The following is a 14,601-nucleotide window of genomic DNA, read 5'->3' on the forward strand; positions in this document are numbered from 1 at the left end:
GCAGATTGGCGTGGCTTCGATGATCACGTTATAATTTTAGAAGAAAATTATTGGCAAAAAGATGGTTTAATTGAAGATACCATAGACCAATTCGTAATTGAGGTCAGTGATGGTGAAGATAGTAACACCGATTCAACCATGTTTGTCATTTCTGAATCTGATGATAAAATTTTAACGATTTTTTTAGTTGATTTCGATGTGTAAAATAATTATTAAAAATGTGTAAAAATCATAATCTTGTTGTTTTCATTATGTTAATAGTATGAAATGATAAACTTAAAACATTGTTGTTTATCGACAATAATATAATTTTATAATCAGGTCACAGCACTACCGCATTCCTTGGTGTATTTTAATGTTGTAGTAGGTTTATATTTATGAACTCAGAATTTTCTCCTCTTTCATTTGACACCCCACTCGATACAATAGCAAAAAAAAATTTGGAGACCCCCACTTTTTTTCATGTAACATCCGTTTGTTCAATTTTTTTCGTATAAAATGTAGCCTATGTCATCCGGACCCTTACGACGAATTGATTGACACCTCATTCATCAAAATCGGCCCAGTTGTTTAGGCGGTACGGTGGAACACACAGAATCTGGATACAAACATACATACCCACATACATAGACTGCTAAAATCTTTACCCTTCCTTTTGGCTTTGCCGCAGTCGGGTAAGGAGTGAACTGAAACTACAGGAATTTTATTTTACATGTGATTTCTATTTAAATCTTATGGTCGTACCTACTGCAAAGAATGAAAAATGTGACCCTTATGATACCCTCGTTTAATTCGTAAAATTCTTAATTATACTTTACTATACTTTATAAACAAAATACACGGACTATTTAACAATAAATGGTAAACTGCACAAAACTATCGAAGCAATAGGTAAAAAATCACATAAAAGCTAATCGCAATCTGACAGAATAAATTGCTAGTTGATTGCTATCGCTTCGCTGTCAAAAGTTATACGTACGTAATACTACGGGCTATACTACGAACGTATTATACTATGGACAGATAGTAAACTGAAAATGCGTGTCAATTATTTTTGTGTGCGTAAGTCATTTTGTCACTGTGCACCATCTAGGGCTGGGACGGCGAATTTGGGTATATCGATATCACATCAAAATTAATACGTCCTGGAAATTGGCATTACCCCAGAAAATTAAAGATTTCCCACGGGCATTTTAAAAACCTAAATTCACGCGGATGATTATTATATATTCAGTAAAATCAAGAGTTACATAAAACACTTTTCAAATAATTCAAATCAATTTATTACGTATTATTACTGTTAACGTAGACATATTTTATTTTATATGCCTACTTATAATGATTTTTTTTGCAACGTTTTACTTATGTACCTTTAGCAGCTGATACCTGTAAATTAGCCATTCCGGGATCTTGCTCTATTATAAAACAGAAAGCTACGTAAACGTCAAGAATTCTAGGTCAACAAAATTTTATAGAGCTGGACATGGAAACCTGACTGAGGAAAATGTTCAAAACCTTCCTTTTGTTTCTTTGAAGTGGTTTTCGTTTTTTTATAACCTTAAATTAAATGAATTTATTTATGTCTTGCTAGGTACTAGTACCTACCTAACTAGGTAACAGTTAAAAATGCAAAATTCCTTACGATGATAATAAAATTTAAAAAAAAAACATAAGTAAAACATGAGAAATTATTTAAGCTCACTTGTACCTCAAACGTGAAAAAAAATTGTTGGTCCCTTCTTGTTTAACTATTGTCAAATAAAGAAAAGTGTAACAGTACTCCATATTTATTAGTAGATAGATACCTACATACAATTTGAAAGTGCTTAGTGCTTACTGGTTGATGGTATTTAGGATATCCTTCAAATATAATTGGTATTGCATCTGATTTCAATTTATTTATTTTAAACCAGAAATATAACAAGACTCTTTGAAATGTTTGGAGCATAGACGAGAATATTCCTTTGGCTCCCAGTTATTTCGTTTTATGGCCCTGATCCACGCAGTTCTAAATTCAGGACATTTTGGAAACCTACAAAAGTATGCAAATGTTATTAAAACGATAAAAGAAAAATTTGATTTTATCGATAAAGTGTGTATACATCACTATAAATGAAGCCTAAAATAATGCATAAATTAATATTAAATTACGCTATAAAACGTGATTTTTGTCAGTATTACACGAGATAATTACACTTATAACATGTAAATCTTTAATTTTTAGCGATTTTCGGATTAAAAGTCGCGGTTGGTATCGATGAAATAGTTATTAAAGACTTACCAATGAAAAGACAATTCAGGAACTTGGACGCCTTCTTTCTTATATCTGGAGGCACAAAACACAGCGTCACACATTTGGTTTTTAGTTTTTATCTTAATTTCAACCCAGACTTTTGTGATTTTTAAAATTTTGTAAAAACGCTGCATCAAATCCCATTGTTTTGCCTTCCGATGGTGACAACTACTGTCACCAGTTACACATATAGTGCGTTGTTGCCAGACTTATATGAGCTATCGCTTTTACCCGAACGGAGGTTCCCTGAAATAGAGCGAGATAACAATACCTAGTTGACACATGGATGTACAAGAGCGGCAACAACCTATGACCCCCTCTAGTCATAATTATATCTCTATGGTAAATCGTAATACGAAAACTTTAGAAGTCCTTAGGCCTTGACCGAAGATGCACATTTAGTTCATAATCGATTGATCTACAGAGGCAGCACTGTCGCTTGTTTGCTACGGGTTCGCAATCGTCGATACATGTAGTACGAATTTGCGATTAAACAGCAAATATTGTACGATTTTTGCTTCTGCGAATCGTTTGCATGATACGTAATCAGCCCGCGGGCGATTGAGGGCCCCCCTGAAAAATAATTTAATTGAATTTCTAATTCAATATTCGGTTTCGGGTCAACTTTCTGCACCAAATACGACGATTTCAGGTTTGTAACTCATTTCGACTACGAGCTAGAGATCTGTGTCACGCGGGCACAGACAGACAGAAAGACAGCTGCAATGACATTAACAGGCCTCCGTTTTTACCCTTTGGGTACGGAACTCTAATGATAAGTAGGTTACAGAGTTAGTTTTACTTTTTCTGTGAAATTTACAAAACCCTCTATATATGGTAAATATATCATAATTATTATTTCAGATATTCCAATTCGGAAACTTCGGAGATAAGCGGATGGTAGCAAATAGAATTCGTGATTATTAGTCCAGTCATTTCGTGCTCAAAAAGGGGCTTATCAGGAAGGTTTTCCGGGAGTTTTGCAAAGAGGTGGTTTTATAGATTTCGAATTCATTCCGAATTTTCATTTTGCCACCTCGTATCTTTGCCGCTCGCGCCGCCATCTTGGAAAAATGGCGTCCAAAAAGAGTTTTGTAACGATAAGTTTTTTCCGACTCATTTTACGATGAAAATGGCTATGTAACAATTAATAAACTAGAGACAATTTCCTACAATTTATGTAGTCACCTTTTATATGTAGACTCAATAGTTTTAGCGTACGAACGCCTCAAAGCCCACTCCAACACTCGTTTTTAACCCCCGACCCAAAAAGAGGGGTGTTATAAGTTTGACGTGTGTATCTGTGTATCTGTCTGTGGCATCGTAGCTCCTAGACTAATGAACCGATTTTAATTTAGTTTTTTTGTTTGAAAGGTGGTTTGATCGAGAGTGTTCTTAGCTATAATCCAAGAAAATCGGTTCAGCCGTTTAAAAGTTATCAGCTCTTTTCTAGTTACTGTAACCTTCACTTGTCGGGGGTTTTATAAATTTTTAATTTACACTTGTGGCTAAATAACTCATTTCCACACCACGATGTGGTAGTGAGTGGCGCGGTGTTTTTTAATGGTATCTCCAGGAGACGGTAATCACCTTCAATTTTAGCCCTCACTTCGTCCAGAGAAAACTAACACACTTCAGAATTCTGCTCGAGATAAAGTAAATATACTGCATCGCATTTTCGATCACATGTGCATATGAGCCTTTTTTTGGGTTTTAGAACCCAAAGGATGCCAACGGGACCTTATTATTAAGTCTCCGCTGACATCCGTCCGTCCGTCCGTCTGTCTGTCAGCCGGGCTGTATCTCATGAACCGTAATAGGTAGAGAGTTGAAATTTTCACAAAATGTGTATTTCTATTGCCGTTATAACAACAAATAATAAAAATTTCGAAATGGCTGGCATGAAAAAAAAAAACAAAAAAGAAATGTTATTTCTTGTATGCAGGTACGGAACCCTTCGTGTGCGAGTTGGGCTCGCACTTGACCCATTTTTTTTATTTTTTTTAGTTGATAGTGCGTGGTAAAATTTTTCATGCACGAATTGTGATTTTGTGTATAGACTGCGACCACATTATAAGTTACATGCTCGAGACGCCCAAAAATCGGTCAATTGTGAGTCCTACTCACACTGGAAGGGTTCAGTACCATAATACAAGAAATAGTGCTCCTTTTTAATTTTTGTTTATGACGGCCATTTTAAATTTTTATTATTAATTGTTGTTATAACGGCAATAGAAATACACATTCTATGAAAATTTCAACTTTCTACCTATTACTACTATTCTACCTAGCCATTTTTATCCCGAAAAGAGTAGGAAAGAAGTTATCATCATAAACTGTTTTTGGACGCCATTTTTCCAAGATGGCGGCGCGAGCGGCAAAGATACGAGTTGGTAAAATAGAAATTCGGAAAGAGCACATCGAAATCTATAAAACCACCAATTTGCAAAACTCCCGGAAAACTTTCCATCTAAAATTACCAAATGACTGGGCTATATATTCATTGTACACAATAGTTTAGTTTATGAATCTTATTACCTACCTTTTTTCTGCTCCATACAAAATTTAAATGTCCCAGCTAGGTCTGTCGGCAAGATATATACTTTTTTACTACGCCGTTTTTGTTATGTTATATGTATATGTTTGATTTCATCTATATACTAATAAATAAAATTGAAGTGTCTGTCTGTAGTTTCGAAATAACTACCTCATATTAAGCTCATATACTCGAACGATACCATAACTTAATCACGTTTTTAAAATTTTTGTCTGCCTGTCCGTCTGTCAGTCTGTTTGAACGGGCTAATCTTTAGAACGGCTGAACTGATTTTGACGGGATTTTCACAAACAAGTAGAGGATTGGTCAGGGCCAGTAATATAGGCTACTTTTTTAACCGACTTTCAAAAAATTATTATATCCCAAAATATAAATTATATCCCGCGATTGACGTTCACACTATGAGATATATGTATATTATCTGAATCAGTTCAATTGCGTCGACTTGACGTCTTGCGTCACTGACGTCTCTTCGAACAAATTAAAAATGAATGCGTGGTATGGGAAACATAATTTATATCCTTGACGATCGGTCTACAAAACACCTAAACTTTGGGATGTAATTGGGATAAATGGGATAAAAAAGTCGTGGATCAAACGCAATAGGGAGGTAGAGGAGGTCATTTCCAATAAACAAAAAAATCTACATCATGGTCATATTTAAATTGCCCTAAAAGTTATGAATATTTTTGGTTTTTTTAACAAAATACCAAATTCTTTTACAATTTAGAATTATTTACAAAAAATGTGATAAAAAACAATAAAACAAACGATGTTGTGTCATTACTAGATAATGTATCAGCACTACAAATCGCTACCTGAACTACTTACAAGACGGCCGTTCTGAGTAGTTCTGGCCACGTGGTGGTAGTGAAGAGTTTGTCCTTTTCACAAATTTTATGTGTGACAAGTACAGTGATGTTTCTAGCATTTCAACGTATAAAAAAAATTAGCGGTTTAACTAGCAGCATGATTATCTTCAAAATTATTTTGAATTAAACTAATCTACTGAAATCTGCACCTTGATATGAAAAAAACTATTCTAAAACCAGAATTATGAAATAAAGGGTATTGTGTTATAACTCATTTAAATCGGCATTAAATCAGTAAGTTTTTCTGATACAGGGTCTCTTTTTCGTAGTACATTTTTTTTTTCACAGTGCGCTTTGAACATTTAATTTTTGGTAACGCTTTAAAAGTTTTGGAAAAAAATTAATTGCTCTAGTAATTTGGTACCCAGAGCCTCAATAGAACGTTCGTAGTGCTAATTCATTATTTAGTAATGACACATCGTTTGTTTTATTGTTTTTATCACATTTTTTTTAAATTAATCTAATTGTAAAAGTATTTGTAATTTTGTTAAAAAAATGGTGCAGATTTTTTTTTTTGTTGCAAATGACCTCCTCTTTTTCCCTATCGCGTTTGATCCACAACTTTTTGACCATCCTGTATATTACATCTCAGTGTGAACAGTTCTATTTCAAAGTAGGGTGAGCGATATTAGTTTATATCTCATGATATAATATATGTATATTAAATTATATTCCGTAGTATGAAATGAGCTTTAAGGGGACGCTGTACGCTCGATTGAAATTGCCGGGGCACGTGCTACGAGTATTTCACCTAACATTGTGTGAGAAAGAGATCCCGGTATAAAGATGCCCCGGATGGTCCTTCTCCTCCACCATCCGCGCGGAGTCGAATGTTTTGGGTGAGGCACGGATGATTTTTATTGCGTGAAAAAAGTTAAGAGGGCTCCTCCGTCACTCGTTTCATACAATCGTAGTTCCAATTTCATTTGAATATCAAGCAACCAAAGTCCATGAAATTTTGCAGACATATTCTAGAAACTAATATCTATGTCTGTGGTTTTCCAGATTTCTGTTAAAATATTCGGTTTCAAAGTTACGCGGTCTTCGATTTCATACAAATCTTTGACCCCCTGTAATTTTAAAACTACATATTTTTAGAAAAATCTAAAACACCACAGACACAGATATTAGATTCTAGAATATGTCTGCAAAATTTCATGGACTTTGGTTGCTTAATATTCAAATGAAATTGGAACTACGATTGTATGAAACGAGTGACGGAGAGAACCCTGTTAAACAGTCGTTTGGAAAAAGTATTTTAGAGAAAAAAAAACTGACTTTTTTGGAGCCGGTGCCAATTAACCGCACGAACCGTTCACTCTTATTGTTTGTGACTCCACATTGGCACCTCATTGGCACAGACTCCAAAAAATGTTAACTACATTAACTACATTAGCTCTTGTATACATAATATATTCAGTAATAAATTAAATTGTTTTTTACTTTTTAGTGTTTATGGTTACTGAAGTCGGTTTTTTTTGAAATTTTTTCATTTCACAACTTTTAGTGGCCCACTGTATTAAAATATGCTATGCCCAGTTAAAAACTTACTGTTTACTATTACACTGATTGCGAGTAATTTACTGTTATCTATTGAGGAGTTCTGTTCTCCATCTCCGAACATATTCATCAGATTTTCACCTTTATTGCTGTAGTTTTTGGATTTATTTTATCAAAATAAATAGCACTCTTGCTCAAATTAGAAAAATAAATAAGTTTTTAATTATCCATGAATCCGATTTCATCGGATAAAACCATAATTTCATTGATTCTTGATAACTGTCATTATGCCTATTAGAAATTTTGAAGTTGACAGGTTGATGTGTTTGTTTCGAGTTTCTATGTATTAGCTTATCGTGCCGATATTATCACTAACAATGTCGCGACTAAGACGATCGAATCTTTCCCGAAAAGGCCGTGATGCAAGTAGGATTCGAAACATTGCGAAGGAAAGGACTGAAGAAGAACAAGAAAATGCACGTGAAGAGCTCCGCGTTAGTATGGATCGACTTCGTGTATCGAATTCATTGATTTTTCGGGATGAAAAGTAGCCTATGGGTTAATCCAGGGTATGATCTATCTCATGCCCTGCCAAATCCATCTAGTAGTTTTTGCGTGAAAGAGTAACAAATATTCATCCATCATAATAAAAAATTGAACTTAATAAAATCTGCTCGTTTTTTGCCTCTAAGGCGGAACAAAGTTCGCCAGGTCAGCTAGTTTATGTATATAATAAAGTATTTTTTTGAAAAGTTGTGTGTATAGCACACATTTGTTTGCGCTCCAGCCTCGCAAGCGAGTGGTTCAAAAATAGAATCCTTCGCTGGCTCGGAGTTCAACACAAACTCTCGCGATGTAAAAATTAAATTAAAAATTTAAAAACCCCCGACACAAAAAATTATAAGTACTTAAGTATGTACTGGCCGCTTAAGACCTAATTTCACCATACTTCGTTTGTCAATTTAACATCCTGTGAAATGGTTTAACAAACTGTTACTGGAAATGAATGTCTCCCCACCACGCACAAACGAGGCATTAACTTCCTTAACGAGGCATTACATTTAATGACAGCTATGGAGATCCGTTAACTTTGTAACAGACCGTTAGACCTAATTTCACCATACTCCGTTTGTCAATTTAACATCCTGTGAAATAGTTTAACAGACTGTTACTGGAAATGAATGTCCCACCATGCACAAACGAGGCATTAACTTCCTTAACGAGGCATTACATTTAATGACAGCTATGGCGGTCCGTTAACTTTGTAACAGACTGTTAGGTTCATAATATTATGTCAATTGACAAATCTCAAGCTGTCAAGATGGACGTTGCCTAGATACATAATTATTTTGAAAATGATGTTTTGGAAAACTCCGATACTTTGGATCGTAGGCGCGGAATTTCTAATTTATAAAATATTATAATCACAGTTAAACGAGAAAACATCAATTCAATTATAATATTTACAGTCAACCAAAGGTCACGAACAATCAACCCAAAACCTCAAACCATAGTCAAATATTTTTAGGGTTCAGTAGGTACGTTTAGAGAAAAAAAAGATGTAGTCTCGACTGTTGTAGTCGCGTAGGTGTGCATGGCACCATTAAATATCGTGGGAGGCGACGACTCCCGGCGCGGCTGAGGTTCCCGCTTTGTAGTCGCTTTGTCGCGCAGGTTTGGATGATGCATTAGGCGCACCTTTTATTTTATCTGCCGTTTCAACCGTAGTTTGTCAAAGTAAATAAGCTGAGTTCAAAGCTTATTTACTTTGACAAACTACGGTTGAAATTTATCATCATCAGGATCAATCCATCGCCGGCTCACTACTGAGTACAGGTCTCCTCTCAGAATGAGAATCTTCCACACTGGCCAAGCGCGTATTGGAAGTCCTCGCGCACCTTTGAGGGAGCATGATGGCCAACTCTCAAGCATGCAGGTTTCTTAACGATGTTTTTTCTGTTTTTCAAAAAATTAAAACCTATAAAGTAGGTACTTCCCGTTTACGTAGAATCATGAAATTTGGCAGGTAGCAATATCTTATAGCCCAAGCACTCTACTTCTGTGGCCCAAGTAGGTAGAGGAAAATCCGACAGCTGTGAATTGTCGTTACATAAATAAAACTTCTACGGAACCCTTCATGTGCGAGTCAGACTCGCACTTGAACGGTTTTTTGAAAATTATGTCAAATAAAAATTTGACATATAATAACAAACAAAGAGAAAAACAAGCCACTTTATTCCTTATTTCATCGGGTGAAAGTCGATTTCAATTTAATCGTATTTCTTAAAAAGCGAAATATTGTACGGCTATGTAAAATGGGTACATTTTTAAAGCAACGACATGATAGAAACAGATATTTCGTTTTGCTCGTGTTAGACTATGAGTGAATGCTTTGTGAGTCATTCAGATAATTCTTGATTTATTGATGTTTGGTCAAAAATATTTCATGGAACGTATATTAACATTGGTGTTATTTTTGAAGAGACAGCCAAATCAGATCAGTAAATGCCTTGTTTAGAATTTTTTGACGAAATTAGCCCTAAGTTTAATCTAATTAGCAAATCCCCGCTCGTCGCGTCGGGGGACTGCTAAAGGCCACAGAAACAGCTTTGAAAGTTATCTGTTTTAGAAAGAATAGTATCTGTTATCTTTAGCTGTCCCCCGACTCAACGAGAGGGGATTTACTAATTAGAATCAACTTAAGCGGCCAGTACATATATAAATTCCTTTTTTTTAATTTTCAAGGTTTTAGTGTAGGGGTTTTTAAATTTTTAATTAAATTTTTATTTCACGCTTTTTAAACTTTTTATCATGGTTTGCGCAATATATGTACACATTACGCATTACCACACCAGTGCGTCGCCTTTTTAGAATTTGTCTTTATTACAATTTGGCTGGATATCAATATGTGGCTATTGTATTTATATGTGTATTGTATGGTCGGATAATAATACCCGGTCTAATAAGAAAACTAGAAGAAGAGCTGATAAGCTTTAAACCGCTGAACAGATTTTCTTGGATTATATCTAAGAACATTCTCAATCAAGCCACCTTTCAAGCAAAAAAAAAAACTAAATCAAAATCGGTTCATTCGTTTAGGAGCTACGGTGCCACAGACAAATCCACAAACACACAATACACACTTTAAACTTATAACACCCCTCTTTTTTGGTCGAGGCCGGGGGTTAAAAATAACATGTTTGCAGCCTTGCATAATAAATAACTATTGTGTGGTATCCCCAGTAGGTGGTAATCACCTTCAGTTGTTTTGTTCATGGTTCGTCCAGATAAAATTGACTTCAAAATTCTGCTCAAGATAATAGTAAATATTTTATTTATTAGTATAGATAATCTATACGAATAAATAAAATTGGAGTGTCTTTCTGTAATTTCGAAATAACTACCTCATATTAAGCTCATATGGCTATTTGAACGATACCAACACTGAATCACACGTTTTTAAAATTTTTGTCTGTCTGTCTGTTTGAAAAGGCTAATCTTCGGAACGGCTGAACCGATTTTGACGGGGTTTTCACAGACAAGTAGAGGATTGATCAGGGAGTAACATAGGCTACTTTTTTAACCGATTTTCAAAAAGGGAGTTGTGTTTTTCTTCCTATGTACACCGAAATCTCCGAGATTTCTGAACCGATTTGCGTATTTTTTTTTAATCGATAGAGGAACTTTGTGACATTGTTTCATACAAAAATTGGATTCCAACTCTTCAATCCTGATGCTGCAGGGGACTTCACCATCAATACTGATGGGATTTAGAAACTGTCGGTTATAAATTAATTGATATTGAAGGTATCTGTACCTAGTAAATACTTTGTCGTTGACCTCGAGGACCCATCTCCTCAACCCTGATACTGTAAGAAATTGCATTCCTAAATCCTGGTGATTTTTAAAGGATCATCCGTTTAAATGTTTTTACGTGGTACAGAAACACGTTGCATCCCGAAAATGGGCTATTACGGATAGGCTATTTTTGTCCTGGGAAATCAAAAGTTCCCACGGGATTTCAGACCCTAAATCCACGCGGGCGAAGCTGAGGGTATCAGCTAGTAGTAAATATAATTGCATTGCAGTTTCGATTTTGTTTGCATACGGAGTACGGATCTCTTTTTAGGATTCCGTACCCGAAGTATTCTAAGTCTTAAGAAAACAAGTGGGTGTGATATACGCACGGACTGACAGACATGACGAATCCAAATGGGTTCCGTTTTTGCCATTTGGCTACGGAACCCTAAAAAGGAGCCGAAACCCTAGCGTGTGGGCTATTATTGTTTAGAGCTCATTGAGAGACTACGATTATATTTTTTACTAGCTGATGCCCGCAGCTTCGCCCGCGTGGATTGGTCAGATCCCCTGCAGCATCAGGATTGAGGAGTTGGACTCCAAATTTTTTATGAAACAATGTCGCAAAGTTTCTCTATCGATTAAAAAAAAATTACGCAAATCGGTTCAGAAATCTCGGAGATTTCGGTGTACATAGGTAGAAAAACACAACTCCCTTTTTCAAAGTCGGTTAAAAAAGTAGCCTATGTTACGCCCTGGTCAATCCTCAACTTGTCTGTGAAAATCCCGTCAAAATCGGTTCAGCCGTTCCGGAGATTAGCCTTTTCAAACAGACAGACAGACAGACAGACAAAAATTTTAAAAACGAGGTAATTTTAAATATGAGGTAGTTATTTCGAAATTACAGACAGACACTCCAATTTTATTTATTAGTATAGATTTTTTAACCTACTTCAAAAAGGAGGAGGTTCTCAATTCGTCGGAATCTTTTTTTATGTTTGTTCTTTTCTTATTATTTCTTTATTATTATACAGGGTGTCCAAAAAGTCGTGGATCAAACGCAATAGGGAGATAGAGGAGGTCATTTCCAACAAAAAGTTTTTCTACAGCATGGCCATATTTACATTGCCCTAAAAGTTATGAATATTTTTGGGTTTTTTAACAAAATACCAAATTCTTTTACAATTAGACTAATTAAAAAAAAGGTGATAAAAAACAATAAAACAAACGATGTTGTATCATTACTAGATAATGTATCAGCACTACAAAACTTTTATTGAGGCTCTGGGTACCAAATTACAAGAGCAATTAATTTTTTTCCAAAACTTTTAAAGTGTCACTTTAAAAGCGCACTGTGAAAAAAAATGTACTACGGAAAAGTGACCATGTATCAGAAAAATTTGCTGATTTAATGCCAATTCAAATGAGGTATAACACATTACTCTTTGATTCGTAATTCTGGTATTATAATCGTTTTTTCATATCAAGGTGCCAGTAGATTAGTTTAATTCAAAATAATTTTGAAGATTATCATGCTGCTAGTTAAACTGCTAGTTTTTTGTACGTTGGAATGCTAGAAACATCACTGTGCTTGTCACACTTAAAATTTGTGAAAAGGACAGAAACTCTTCACTACCACCACGTGCCAGAACTACCCAGAACGCCTGTCTTGCGAGTAGTTCATCTTTTCTAGGAAACAAAAGGATAAAGAAACCATGCCTTTCTTTCCCACTAATCATCCTTCCTATTTGCATTGTTGAAATAAGGAAGGATGATTAGTGTGAAAGAGAGGCATAGTTTTTTTATCCTTTTGTTTCCTAGAAAAGATATCGCTACCTGAACTACTTGTATAGATACTATATGTATATTGTATAGATTACTCGAAAACGCCTGGACCGATTTAGATATATTTTTTTGGTTGGAAATCTGCTAAATATGCTATAGTTAAACCTACCTACCTAGTTAAAAACCTACATTTTACTAAGCTATTACACTGAATCAGATCTTCACTTTTATATGGGCCACCTGCGAAGTTATACCCTTTCAAACAAAAAAAATCCAAATCGGTCCAGGCGTCTTCGAGTAATCGGGAAACATATATGTATACAAAAAAAAAAGATTCCGACGAATTGAGAATCTCCTCCTTTTTATAAATCGGTTAAAAATACAACATTAAAATACATCGAGCGACAGAAAAACATTTTTACCCGGCTGCGGCTAAGCCAAAAGGAAGGGTTATGATTTTAGCAGTCTAGTATGTATGTGTGTATGTTTGTATCCAGATTTCTGTGTGTTCCACTGTAGCGCCTAAACTACTGGGCTGATTTTGATGAATGCGCTGTCAATCGATTCGTCGTAAAGGTCCGGGTGACAAAGGCTACATTTTATATAAAAAAAAAAACATGAAAAAAGTGGGGGGTCTCCAAATTTTTTTTTTGTTTTTACTTGTATTGAGTGGGGTGTCAAATAAAAGAGAAGAAAATGCTGAGTTCATAAATATAAATGTACTACAACATTAAAATATACCAAGCGACAGAAAAACAATTTTACTATAATATTTCAGCGTTTATTAAGACGATCGTCTCGGGTTTTAGTTTTCAACTTTTACTATATCTAGCGCTATCTGCCGGAAGTTCGCGGGTAGTAGTCGGGTTTAGTGCTGTTTGATTATACTTTAACTAATATTAAAACGTAGACTAGCCTCAATTAGTTGAAGTCACGTGTGACGAGGAGGTGATATCTTGCTGACGGTGCGCTGGACTCTGACCTAGTGCCATAGCCTTCGAGGCTGATTAGCTGCGCAAGTGATTTCACCTATGTCGTCGTTGGAATAACAAGCGAAGGATTCTAAGGTTTTCAAAAATAGAATCCTTAGCGTAGCGAGAAATTCAATAGCAAATTTTTGGTATATTATTGTACCACATTATATTTAAACAATATGATGCATAAAGAAGTTTGTAAGCTGTGACCAAAACAAACGAACATTTTTTGGGGTGTTCTTTGACGGTTTGTTACGATGTCTAGCCAACGTAAAATATCTAGTTAAAAATTAATAATAATTATTATTCATAATAATTATATGTACGAAATCCTTAAAGAGCGAGGCCCGATCGGCACATAGCCGGGTTTCAAAACTCACACTCGTGTTTTATCAACTCCTATTATTATGCAACCGTTTGTTAAACTACTATAATAAATGATGTTTGTTTCAGGACAGAGGACACCGTAGCTAACACTTGCGCAATGGCTGCAACGGCGGCCGCGGCGGTGACGTGGCGAGGCACCAACGACAGCGCCACCGAGTACTGCCGCCGCGGTAACACCCCTGCAGCATACGGCAGGTACCAGAGGAACAACTCTACTGCACCATATGCTACGCCTCCGTCAAATGTCGAAAGGTGTTATATAAAAGTAACCAGATTGTACAGCTCTCTTAAGCTGATCGTTTACTATCGAAGTACACTTGAGGTGACCTGCCGCTAAAGCGGCAAGTGCGAAACACGCACTTTTCAGAACTGGGGCCTGCTTTGTTAGACCTTAAACTATCAGATTTGTATGTCTGTATGCAGTTGTCTGATTTT

The 14,601-nt window shown here is 35.6% G+C and overlaps 1 protein-coding gene across 9 annotated transcripts in view; it reads left to right on the top strand.

The window, feature by feature from the left end:
• LOC123874028 (protein split ends) overlaps window positions 1–14,601 on the top strand; it is a 98,358-nt gene that overhangs the window by 56,212 nt on the left and 27,545 nt on the right. For 5 of the 9 annotated variants that reach the window (XM_045919178.1, XM_045919183.1, XM_045919179.1 and 2 more), the window contains one exon: window positions 14,233–14,418. In XM_045919178.1, coding sequence (XP_045775134.1) covers window positions 14,233–14,418 — 186 coding nt within the window. The remainder of the gene's footprint in view (window positions 1–14,232; window positions 14,419–14,601) is intronic. The other 4 variants (XM_045919180.1, XM_045919188.1, XM_045919185.1 and 1 more) reach the window with 2 other exon arrangements.

Source organism: Maniola jurtina, chromosome 17 (genome assembly GCF_905333055.1).
Source record: "Maniola jurtina chromosome 17, ilManJurt1.1, whole genome shotgun sequence".
NCBI classification, from domain to species: domain Eukaryota; kingdom Metazoa; phylum Arthropoda; class Insecta; order Lepidoptera; family Nymphalidae; genus Maniola; species Maniola jurtina.